General features: G+C 43.4%; 1 protein-coding gene and 1 long non-coding RNA gene across 5 annotated transcripts in view; one reads left to right on the forward strand and one right to left on the reverse strand.

Moving 5' to 3' along the window:
- LOC147019443 (syntaxin-5-like) overlaps nt 1–12,988 on the forward strand; it is a 39,042-nt gene that overhangs the window by 12,546 nt on the left and 13,508 nt on the right. For all 3 annotated transcript variants that reach the window (XM_085893954.1, XM_085893956.1, XM_085893955.1), the window contains exon 9: nt 5,898–5,974. In XM_085893954.1, coding sequence (XP_085750080.1) covers nt 5,898–5,974 — 77 coding nt within the window. The remainder of the gene's footprint in view (nt 1–5,897; nt 5,975–12,988) is intronic.
- Nucleotides 1–12,988, reverse strand: part of LOC147019444 (uncharacterized) — a 58,913-nt gene that overhangs the window by 7,243 nt on the left and 38,682 nt on the right. The window contains exon 3 of one of the 2 annotated variants that reach the window (XR_015061415.1): nt 4,242–5,379. The exons of the other annotated variant lie outside the window; for it this stretch is intronic. This is a non-coding gene — a long non-coding RNA (uncharacterized LOC147019444). Of the gene's footprint in view, nt 1–4,241; nt 5,380–12,988 lie in introns of those variants that run through there. 2 annotated transcript variants of the gene reach the window in all.

A 12,988-nucleotide genomic window follows, 5' to 3' on the forward strand; every position in this document is an offset into this window, starting at 1 on the left:
TAGTAGCCTATCGTATTATGAAGAGATTTGGATATTGGGCCATCTCAAAATTTTTGATGGCAGTGGAAAATGGCTGCCACAGCCATCAGCGGCTGAATTTGAGATGGCCCAATATCCAAATCTGTTCGTAATATGTTAGGCTACTAGTGTGCCAAATTTGGTGCTTTCCTCACAAAATGCACAATTGTTGTGCTATATTTAGCTAAGTTGCCCCACTAATGTTGATGATTGGCATTCAGGCCCACTTTGTATTTTGGAATATGCTGAGTTTGATAAAAGTATTTACCCCATTAAATTCTGAGTTTTCAACCCTTTAATGTCGGACTCAAAATAACAGCGATATTCTGTTTTGTTTTCGTGAAATATTCTGTCATAGTTTCAACAATCTTTATTTCAACTAAATCTTTCAGTTTTCTCAGGTTTTAATGGCTCAAGAATTTAACTACAATACACAACAGACTGAGAAGTTTAGAATATGTATTAAACCTATGTCCGCTACATTTCAAAATGACCACTGAAGCAGTACTTAATTATTGGCAAGAAGGCTTTTCATTTCAATTCCTCAACAGCAGACAGGACAAAAGTAATTAATCCTCCTACATTCCCCCAAATAATAAGGTGATTTACCCCTCCCAGATGTCCATAATACGCCTCCCCCCCTTTCGAAGAATTCTCAATTCCTCCTGCACGTTTGAGTCATTTATTCAAAACAAACACAAACATATTGATGTGGAGAATTCAGAGGAGATTCAATAAGTAACACAGTCTTCCTCTGATTCTGCAGTACATGGAGATTTTGAAATCTTATATAATATTCAGTGAGACGATTGTTCTTGTCACTGCACCAACTCTTCCACCTCGTTTTGTCACAAGTCATCCACAACTTTTAGAGACATCATGCTACACATAGTTTTTGGCCACATCTCTCAATGGTGAAGAATCACTTTAAAAAAAAAAAGAGAAAAAAAACCTCTCGTATCTGGATTCAGATTCAAATGTTTGCCAAAATTGAATCAGCTGAGGGCTAGTTGGGGTGGGGGGGGGTCATGATGACTCAACTGACTGTGGGGGAATTGTCACACAGTCAAGCCATCATTTTCAATTTGGGAATCTGTTTGTTCTGGTTTTCAAATCGTTGAGACAATGCCTTTCCAGAGTAGACTTAGGTATACCAGACATTTACCAGGTCAGATTATCAGATTCTTTGGTGGGTTCAGGAATGTATATGTATATATATTGTTGTGGTTACCAGATTCGCAAACCACCATTCAGGTCCCTTAGGTGAGGTATCTCGGTAAGTGCATGTGTAGTTAGGCCCAAACCCGTTGTCTAGTGGGAATACATGTCATTTATACGTGCTGCGACTCTTCAGGATAGCCGTTTTTCTTTTACTATCTTTATTTTGGACCAACCGCCATGATCACAACCACAACATCAACCACCGACCACAACCACCGCTTCACCACAACCGCCACGACCTTCCCGTCACACCTCGCAACCGTAGCATCGCCACCGTTCTTGCCCCGCTGTGGGTACCGGTGTTGGACTCATGCAGAACGCGCGTCGAACAGCGTGTACAAAATCACGGATTTTGTGCTTCAAAAACGGATCAAAAACGACACACGCCCACTTTTTGCCGTCCAATCGGTGAGCGAGGGGCGAATTGGCCCCGCCCCCAGGGCGATCGATATATGCAAATTTGTGGATCAAAAAGCCTTCACGCCCACTTTTTCTCGGGCCAATGGGGAGCGAGGTGAAAGGTCAAAGGGAGGGGGTCAAAGGCGAAGTTACGGGGGGATAAAAGGACGGTGTTCGTCAGTCAGAAAGGAGAGTCGCAAACGAGAACGAGAAGGAGTCGAGAACGAGAAGGAGTCGGAACGGAGGGGACGAGTGTGGAAGACTGGAGCCCGAAGCCTGCAGTGGCTGGAGAAGCTGAAGAGAGTCGGACGAGGGGGTGCTCGCGTCGGTGCCAGGAGCTGCACGCCCGAGGGAGGCCGGCAGCGCGACCTGGCCGAGGTGGAGACGCACACCAGGGATAATAAAGATCCTCTATACCCCGAGCATCAGCAACCCCCTCCTGTTTCCCCCCGCGCTGAGATAGTGCGACCAAGGGGGCCCCTTTTCCCACCCCCCTGCCTGACACTGTCCGCGAGGCCCGCGGAGAGAAGCGCCATCGCCGCTCCGCGTCTCATCACCAGACGGGTAGGCCCGACCCGGTCTCGGCCTCAGGCCTGCCTCATTCTTAGGGTATTTCTTTTCCTTGGTTTTGGGTATGTGTTGTCGGCGCCGTCTGTGAAGTAGAATTGTATAAGTGTTGCCGTGTGCTCGGTAGTCGGTATTAGCTCTGCACTGTGTTTTCACTTTTATGTTTGCTTTTTGTGTAAATGGAATTGTGTTTTCTTTTTTTTTGTGTGCATTTGGTGGAATTGTATTTGTGTGCTTCCCGTGTGCCGCGAATAAATGTGCTTTATTGTTGAACTGTTCTCCCGCTTCGCTTCGTCTTTTCCCCCATTGAACCCTCATCTTGCTTCACGTAAAGGGTTGGTAGTGGGCTGAGTACGCCCGATAATTAATCGAACCGTCGAGGTCGACGATAACACCGCTCGGTTATTCTGATAGTACGGAACGGGTCGCTTAAGTGGCCCGTGTCCGAAGTCGACCTGCGGCGAGGTGCGATCGCCCGGTCTACCCTCCGCGTGGGTACTTAGGTAGGTCGAATTTGGCGAGCAACCCTATCCCACGCGGGGGGCTGATTGGCTCGATCGCGGTGAGACCGAAAGGTCCACCCGTGACTGGTTCCCGGCGTTAGTCCGAGAGGGTCACGACTGGATTGTCCGTCCGGTGGGCGACGTGCCGCGATTCGAGTTACGTGGCCGTCCGCACGCCGGCGGGCGCGAAGACCGTAACAATATATATATATATATATATATATATATATATATATATATATATATATATATATATATATATATAATCTTGATGATCTGTTCAGGATACCCATTATCAAGAGGAATAGTCTTGATGGTCACAATTTCAGCATGGAGTTCATCTGTGGAGCAGATCTTTCTTGCTATATTGACCAATATCCCAATCAATCCAATCTTCTATCTCGAGGAACTGTAACAGTCCCACTTGGTATACTGTCCAGTAAAGATAGACTGTGGTTTTTATAAGTGTTGGCTGATTTCTCAACTAAGATGTCCAAGAAGGAAAATAAATTTAATCAATTAGTCCTTTTCACACACCCAACCTGTCCACCAAGTTTCGTGTGAATTCATTCACAACTTTTTGAGATATCATGCAATGTCGTATTTAGTCCCATCTCTCAACAGTGAAGAATCGGTTAAAAATTAATTCTCGTGTCCAGATCTGGATTCCGATTTTCACCAAAATTGAATCAATTGTTCCTCGTGGGACTCCCAACCTGTCCACCATGTTTCGTGTGAATCCACCCATAACCTTTTGATATATTGTGCAATATATTGTTTTTGGCCCTTTCGGATCTCCACAAAAATTAAGCGTTTCTGTCCTTGGCCAGTCACCGACACACAAAAAAAAAAATTCAGAACGATTGCTTGAAAACTGTGGCCAAATATTTGGAGACGGACAGACAGACAGACAGACAGACGTACAGACCAACATACTTGGCAAAAAAAATTTTTTTGCCAAGTAACAAACAGACAGACTAGGTTGAAAACAACCTCCTTCCACCTTCGGTGGCGGAGGTAATAAAGCAATACTATATGACAGAACTCCCGTGAAGACTGGCATTGAATTCAGATAAATTTCGTAAAATATCAGTCTTCCAAAATGTTCTGACATATGCTGTCTTGGCGATGACATCTGCAACCTTCGGTATATGGTAATCTCAGTCGTTTGCAGCTACAATGAATACTGAGGCAGCCATTAGAGCACCCACATGGCACGATCTCCGAACATGCTTTCGGAATCTGAGGGAGGGAGAGTCAGTGTGGCACCAGCTTCTCATCTTTGTGGGTCCAGCCCATGGGTGTAACACATAGGAGATATGGATGGAGAGAGTGGGATTGGTTCCAGACACTTGCTGGGTGGTGTGCACGCATAATGTGGAATCGTGCTGCATCAGATGTTGGAGATGGCGTTTCTTGAGACCACCCCATGCAGGATAACTTGTCACCTGTCTACATCTGGTGCTCCATACACTTTGCAGTTGAAAACCTCAGATGATTTGATGACATCGGTAATTTCACCTTTGCCTTGATTGTCGAACGGGTCATGGTATTCCTTGAACATTGTCCAAGCAGTTGCTTTGCTGTGACCAAAGAATTGAGACCCATTGTCACACCCTGTTAAGGAATGAAATCCAAGTGTCGCATCAACTTGAGGGGTTGTGAACTGCTTTTGAACATTATGCACTGGAATAAACCTGTGGGTCTTGGCATTGCCAGATTTCATCCACAAATAGGAACTTGCTATTTTGTCATAATAGGTCAGCAATAGCACCAGTACATCAATGTGGTGCACTGACACGACTGTCGAGTCCACATTGTCATGAAGGCATTAGAGTACAAGATGGGTATCGGCCTCCTCATGATCTGCTTCAAGTGCTGTTGCATAAAGCTCCAGTTCTGAAGTCTTCACCAAGTTCTGCAAATCCTCCAGAGATGACTTTTGTTTGTCAGCCTCTATTTAATAACATGAGTAGATAGAAACAAGGCAAGATCTTTGTTTTCTTCCAGTGCCATAAAGTTTGACCAATTTGTTGGTGGTGGCACTGTGCGACTTTTTTTTTACATGATGTCTCGCAGGTTGTAAGCTGTGTTTTCATTTCGCTCTTGTGCCCACTTTGATGGAGTCTTTCCAATATCTATCACATGCTACATCAATCCTGTCACAGGCTTCTCCTATGTTGTATACAGTTCTGACAAAGGTTTCTGCGTATTCACCAAAAGTTGCTTTGTCTGTTGGCATTCCCAGAGTTGGATGCTCGTACACATACAGAGCCTACAAAAAGTCTACACCCCCTTTCAATTTTTTTCCTTTTGTTGCCTTGTAGCCTGGAATTAAATTACATTAAATCAGACTTTTCCACCTTTATTTCCACATCGTAACCCACAACTTCCAAGTGAAAAACAAATTTCAGAAAATTAATTTAAAATGCAAAACTAAAATATCTTGGATAAGTGTCCACCCCCCTTATAATAGCAATTGTAAATTATCTCAGGTGTAACCAATCACCTTCAAAATCACACACCAAGTTAATTGGCCTCCACCTGTGTTAAATTGTCGTGATTCTGATTATGTCATAATAAACTCAGCTGTTCCTGTAGGTTTCCTCTGCTGGGTAGTGCTTCTTGCAGCAAAGACTCAACTATGACCACCAAGGAGCTTCCAAAAGACCTTCAGGATAAAGTTGTGGAAAGGCACACATCAGGGGATGGATATGAAAACATTTCAAAGGTTTTGAATATCCCTTGGAACACAGTTAAGACAATCCTTAAGAAGTGGGAGGTATTTGGTCCTAAGGTTGGCCTTAGGTTGGGATACTGGCTGTTAAAGAGAGCGTTCATTTTTAACATAAGCAGCAATGCCATTTCATGGAGTGAGTCAGGCCTGTCAGAATGCAACAAGGAGAATGTGGCTTGACATGTGAGAGAATGAGACATTGCTGGTGATGATTCTGTTGAGCACAGTATCTCCAGTTGAATTCTAGTTCTGTTGAGCACGAGTTCAACATTCTCTCATTCGTAGGAAGAACTTTCATGATGCGTTGTTCTGTTCTGTTCTGTTCTGTTCTGCCACTGTAAGCTTATGTTCCCATTTCAAGTGTAACAAATGCTTACATCTGTTGATTATGGTTTGAAAAGTAGTTGTAACCCATGTATTTGTAGTTATTTCTGCCACTCCATCACAAACAGAATGGAATGCTGGGGGACAGGTAAACATCGATATGGACTTGGGAGCAGCACATCAGAAGCAAGCCCAAATAACTCAGGTACGATGATGTAGGCACAATGATTGTGATTCACCCATTTCATTGGTAAACTGGTCTCGCAAGAGACCTTTTGAGTCTGAAGATGTTCATTAAAAGGGAACATTTGCAGGTGTATGTGTGTGTGTGTGTGTGTGTGTGTGTGTGTGTGTGTGTGTGTGTGTGTGTGTGTGTGTGTGTGTGTGTGTGTGTGTGTGTGTGTGTGTGTGTGTGTGTGTGTGTGTGTGTGTGTGTGTGTGTGTGTGCGCACGCGCGCGCTTTACTCACAGCATACCCAGGATACGTTGACTGATTCTTGTGAAGTGGAACATGAGCTTTTTACCTCTGCCACAGAAGCGAAAAGCAGGGTTTTGCGATGGGTTCACTTATGTTTGTCCGTCTGACCGATCCACAAATGTCAGGTGATTATCGAGGAACAACTAGATTTCAATTGAACGTTATATTTTGAACACGGATCGGAAAACGAACCTGTAGTTTAACACGACGGCGCGTGTGTGGAGAGGAGGGAGATATTTATTTTACTTGGTCTGTCTGTCTGGCAGTCAAACAAAGTTGAAAATCATTCCAAACAGGAAACTTACCGTTTTAAAAGGGGAACCCAAATGCAGATTTTTATTTTTGTTTTTATTTTTTGACAGTCACAAAGTGTCGGAAATGGCCCTCGAGTGTTGATTTTCGATTTTTGCCAGTGACATCATACCATGATCTCACCTTGATCCAAATGGCTGTTTTACATGAAGAACCGGTGTACGTCGAGCTCAGATTCCACCGTCATGAGTAACTCCAAATATTCTCAGCGTGTTGAAACTGATCAGTGGGATTTTGAAGAAACTATGGGAGACAAAATTAGGAATGGAAACGCTTTGGGGGGAATTATGGAGCCGAATCGTTTCGAGCCTTGTGTAGACGGTTCAGAGGAAGAAAGTGGGAGTGAAGGTGGAGGTGTTAAAATCTCCAAACGCCGTTTGCATGTTTAACTACAGCTCGGTGGGGTTTGATTTTTTCCGTTCAATTAACGATTCATGAAGGAGGGATTTTGTATTGATTGATATTACGAGAGCAGAATTACCCATCGTCGTCCAGCACACTCGGACACCGTGGCCAAAATTGGTGGCAAATGTTTTGTCCCACCATCGCAGGTTGACCAGGTGTCTTGTTTGTTACGGGATTGTCCCGTTTCATACTTTCTCGGGACGCAATTCGAGTCCGTGCTGTGTCCCACTGTCATGTCCGTGAGATGTCGATGTCCCGCCTCGGTGGAGAGGGTTGTGGTGCTGTGGTGGTGGGGATGGTAGACGGTGGATGTGATTGTGGGGGGGGGGTGGTGGAGGGGGAAGGGACCCTGAAGGTTTCAGCATCCTCGGTCAAATCCTCTCAGAGATGATTGGGGGTTCACACACTTATTTTATTTTTATTTTCACCCCCGGTTCTCCGATGAGTACCAGCAAAAATGGTTTGGTACTCATGAAAACAAAATTGCACCACTCCGATTTTTAAAGTGCTTCTCAGATTCGTATGCATCTTACTCTGGAAGCGCTGTTTCGGAACATCCGCTCCAGACGAGACACTCGCAAAGTTTAACTTTAAAAAAAAAACTTGTGTTATAAACCTACAATATAAGTTATAAATGATAATGTTATAATTAATAAACTTGATTTTTGTACACGTAAATTTTGAAATTGCAGTACAGTACTGTATATTAGAATAATCACGGAGGAATCTTACCAATATAAGCTGAGAGAACCTTCCATCAAAATCCTCTGTTGTTCTCGAATACTATTGATCCTTCTGAGCACCTTTGAAGTACGCTTTTTAGGTCGTCTCTACCGAGATAACCTAATAAAGCCGGACCAAATGTCCGTCCGTCCATCAATTTTTCTTTCCAATCTTGATGAAACTTAGTATGTGGGTAGAGGTCGATGAGTGTTGCACAACGATATAACTTTTGTCTGGGTTCAAGGTCACGAGGTCACGTAAGTTATAAAAATGGCCATTTTCAAAACCTATCTCATCTGCCATTCTACAAGATATTCGGCAACTGTTTATTGATTCTTCTTCTTCTTCTTCTTTCGGCTGCTCCCATTAGGGGTCGCCACAGCGGATCATCTGTATGATCCGCATAGTGATTTGGCACATGTTTTACGCCGGATGCCCTTCCTGACGCAACCCTGGTCGCCTCTTACAACACAGGGATATGGTACACCTATTTTAACCGGGGTATACACTGGCCCAGTATACTGGTCCTCATTTCGCCGACCTCGGAAGGATGACAGGCTGAGTCAACCCCCTGGTGTATTAATTCAGTGGCCCAACGGGGCTTGAACTCAGGACCTTTTGGATCCCAAGCCGCTGCCCTAACCACTGCGCCAACACCACGATGGCAACTGTTTATTGATTATAATAGCAAAAAATATTATCTTGTATCTAACCGGACAGATTTTTGAATTTCCGTCCCGTTTGGCCGCCACGTAACCCTGGAAGATGGTCAAAAACACCTCCCGGTACTAAGAAAACTTTTTACTTTCGATCTTGATGAAATTTGGTATGTGGATAGAGGTCGATGAGTGATACCCGACATTTTTTCCCGGATTCGATGTCAGGGTCAAGGTCACGAGGTCACGAAAGTTGTGAAAGTCGCCATTTTCAAAACCTATCTAGTCTCATTCTAGGAGATATCTGACAACGGTTCATCAATTGATAGTAAAAAATAACATTATAGAGATGACCGTTACCCCCACACGGGGGTAATTTTTTTTATTTTTCCTGCACATGAGTACCTGCGTACCAGTTATGTGAACCCCTGGAGATGATGCGCGCGCACACACACACACACACACACACACACACACACACACACACACACACACACACACACACACACACACACACACACACACACACACACACACACACACACACACACACACACACACACTTTCTCTCCACTATAAATCGGTGGTTCATTTGATTTGAAGAAATTTGTTCTGATTATGGATAATTATTTTCAGGTGCTCTTTTGGTAACTGCCAGGCAATGGCAACAGGTGTTTGATTCACCGCTTGAGCTGTCTGTGTGCATGCGCTGGTAGCGGGGTAGAGATGGTGTTACAGTTTCGAGCTGCGGCTGTTTCATCCGCTTCATCGTGAGGATGGCATCCTCTCTCAATCGTGGCAGATAACCATAAGATCGAGCCATCTGTGTTGTTTCATAACAGTGCTCTGTAACGTGTTCCAAGCACAAAAGCGAATATTTTTCTCGGCCCAATCCACACGCGGGTACTTCAGACAAACCTCGTCCAATTTCTGGCAAACTTAGGGTGTTTTGGCCATTGGTAGAGCAAGAAATCATCTCGGTTTGTATTACTACAACCACCAAGGATGCATCGAATCAGCATACCTGTGGAAAATCAAAAATTATTCCCGTTTGAGTGAAGTCGTACCACAATGTAATCCATAAACGATATGGAAGTGGCGCTCGCCTTCTTCTTGTGATGTCATGGCTAATCTGAAGAAGAAGATTTTGACTTTTAATTGCAAATTTACTGGCTTGACAATTCGGAAATCGGAAAAAGACGCATAATATGTATTTTCAGGGTATTGAGGGATAGATTAGCATCGAGGTGGTTTAAGCGTTTGGGTTCCCCTTTACGATGTCATGAAGGACACAAACAACAGGCACGAATAACTAATATAACATGTTAAATTCGGTGGTATAAAAGATGCTGCATCAATGGTGGTACTCTTCCAAAAAACATTATTTTGTTCAACCTTTAAGATCTTTTTTTTTTTTAATTGTTATTATTTTTTCAATGTAGTTATCTGTGTTCTTGAACACGAGAACACAAATCGCCTTTTGGTACTTTCAAAAACCTTCCATACTTGGACAAGATATTATGGCATTTTACATAATCGTGACCAATCAAATTTGCTGCTCGTCGACTCCACCCATGTCCTCGTTTCTCGAGAGAGTACGGGGTAAGGTGTTCTATGAACTCTCTAGTTACCCTTGCAGGAGGAGAGGGTTTTGCATCTGTATCCGTTTGTTAGGGTTAGATATCCCTTATTGTCGGGTTTTCCGTCTGTCTGTCTATGTGTATGTGTGTCTGCAACGCGAGGCTCCACAGCACGAACCAGCGAACCAATTTCGATGAAACTTTGCCAACAGGTGCCATATGGTCTGGGAATGTGCGCGTTTGAATTTCGTTGCTGAGCAACCACTCGTTGCTGTGCAGCAGCCGAAAAACCACGTACAGTATTTTAAATTCTTGTCCTTCAGTTTTGAATGTAGAGAAAGACTTCGGAATTAAACACTTCGAGATATTTAGAAAATTTTACTTGAGCCGATTTTTGATTGAGGTTTTATTTTTCAAATGGTAGTCCTTCAAAAATTGGGTGTCCATTTACCGTCATTTTTTATGAGGGGCTTAAGAAAGTGGGCGGAGCTGAGGGAAAGTGGACGTGGTTGATGAAAAGTGGGAGTGGCGTAGGAAAGTGGGCGTGGCTTATGAAAAATATTGTGTGGCTCAGGAGGTGTGGTCAAACAAGAGCATTGAGAGAAGTTTATCGGGTTGTGTGTGTGTGTGTGTGTGTGTGTGTGTGTGCGCGTGTGTGTGTGTGTGTGTGTGTGTGTGTGTGTGTGTGTGTGTGTGTGTGTGTGTGTGTGTGTGTGTGTGTGTGTGTGTGTGTGTGTGTGTGTGTGTGTGTGTGTGTGTGTGTGTGTGTAAAACGCGAGGCTCCACAGCACAAACCAGCAAACCGATTATATTTCAAATGGTAGTCCTTCAAAAATAGGGTGTCTATTTACCGTCATTTTTCATGAGGAGTGCCAGTTGGCAAAATACGCAATAGGAAAAATCTTGCCAGGCAGAGGAACAATTGTCCGTGGACCAATACGTCTTGGCAATGAATCTTCGTCTGTGGTTTCGGTCAGAATGAAAAGCATCGTATCCAGCGCTTCGATCCTAGCGAATCCATCGTCGCCTGCCGGCTTGTTTGTTTGTTTGTTTGTCCGTACAAAACTTTCGTGTTTTTCTCCGCAACTGCTTGTCGGATTGTGATGAAATCTTCACCATTGGTGCAACTACTCGTGTAGAATGTTTTAATGATACTTATGACGTCATCGGTCATGTGGTGTGGCAGCCATGTTGGAAAAACGGAATCTTTTTGAACCTCCATCTCTGAAACCGCACCAAGGAAAAAGATGAAACTTTGCACAGGGCAAGTACTCTTCATGGGGGATGAGTGAATTTTTTAAAACTAGTACATGCCCGTACGTGCAAAAAAAACAAAAAAAAAAACTTTCAAACTGTGTGCCAGAAACAAGCACACAGGCCGTTCCTTCGCTCTCGCGTGCCCGTACGTGCGTGGCCGTATGTGCAAACCCCCCCAAAATAAAACTTTCAAACAACCATACAGGCCGTTCCTTCGCTCTCGTAAACAACGACTGAATTGGGGCATTGTGTTTATCTATAAAAGTGCATAAGAAATCGAGAAATTATTAGAATACAGTAAGTCATCACTATCCGGAAGTGGTGCGTGCCCGTACGGAATGTTCACATACATTCCACGAATTATCGCTTGCATTGAAGTAACAACTGCTGTGATACTTACACACACAGAGTTAATTAAAATCAAGTTTACCCTCCTGTCTTTGCTTGCCATGACATTCGCTGCCATTGACCATTGCCACTCCTATGCCACAGTAACTAAATGGCGCCCTTTCTCTATCGGCCACGCCTACGCAGCAACGTGTCTTGTCATTGGTTTGGTAAATAAATGGCCATAACTTGGGAAGCACTTGTCCGATTAGTATCAAACCTTGAAAAGGCACATACTCGGGTCCCCAGCAATATAGCTGGCAAGTTTCAATTATATCGGACCAGTGGTTGTCGAGAAACATCAGTCACAGACACACACACACACACACACACACACACACACACACACACACACACACACACACACACACACACACACACACACACACACACACACACACCTGCAATTATAGATAGATGACGTCACAGGTGCCTTCGTCATGACACCATCATTGCATATGTTGAACACTACATCCGATCAGTATGAAAATTTTTGAGGGTCATCTAGGGATAAAATGTACACACTTTTTTTTGATGATGTCATCGGTTACTTGATTCAGCTGTATTGAATTTACCCGAAAACATATAAACATATTCTCCTCCAGAACGGCTGGACAGATTGAGGGGAAACTTCACACAAATGTTCCCCAGGTCATGCATGCACAAAGTTTTAAAGGAATAATTGACGTCACATGCTTTGGCAGCCATATTGGATTGAAGAAAAAATATGAAATAATGTTTTCTCTGGAACCGTTTAATCAATCGACGTGAAACTTCACAATTGTGATTTAGTAATAATGGGGAATACATGTTTTAAATTTCAACTTGACCGGATACATGGTCTGGCAGCCAGAATTATTTGATTTTAGATTTTATGCATTTATTTTTTGAATAAGACTCACTTGGCTGTGCCTGGATGGGTTTGAGGGTAGAGAAGTCACAGCTGAAACCCAAATCCTATCCAGGTTCCTCCCGATGACTTGATCTTTGCTTTTTAATTGTTTGGGTTCCTTCTGATGGCTCCAATGCAGGACTGTACCTATTTGGTCTTCCATTTGATTTAAATTTAATTTATTTTAATCCCATTCTAAATTCAATTGAACAACCATAAAAAAACGTCATGGGTCAGGGTCAGGGTCAGGGGTCCGATCAAAGCGGGACATCTTGGTACCCAGTCATCACTGCATTCACAAGAAGAAAAAATAACAATCTGAGATTGCAGACAATATAACTGCTGGCAATTGGTAAATCTTTAGTTTAACTCCGGGTAAGCGTGAATTTTACAACCTTTCATTTGTGAAATTGCTGAACATTTTGATCATGCCAATAACAAGTTAACGGAAGCACTTTATGCTTAAACTGACCTATGCATTTTTTTTTTTCCAATTAAAACATCATGGTGATGTCATAAAGGTTTTTTC

Source organism: Eptatretus burgeri, chromosome 9, assembly GCF_056783735.1.
Source record: "Eptatretus burgeri isolate ZD-2024b chromosome 9, Ebu_testis_v1, whole genome shotgun sequence".
Classification (NCBI taxonomy): Eukaryota; Metazoa; Chordata; class Myxini; order Myxiniformes; family Myxinidae; genus Eptatretus; species Eptatretus burgeri.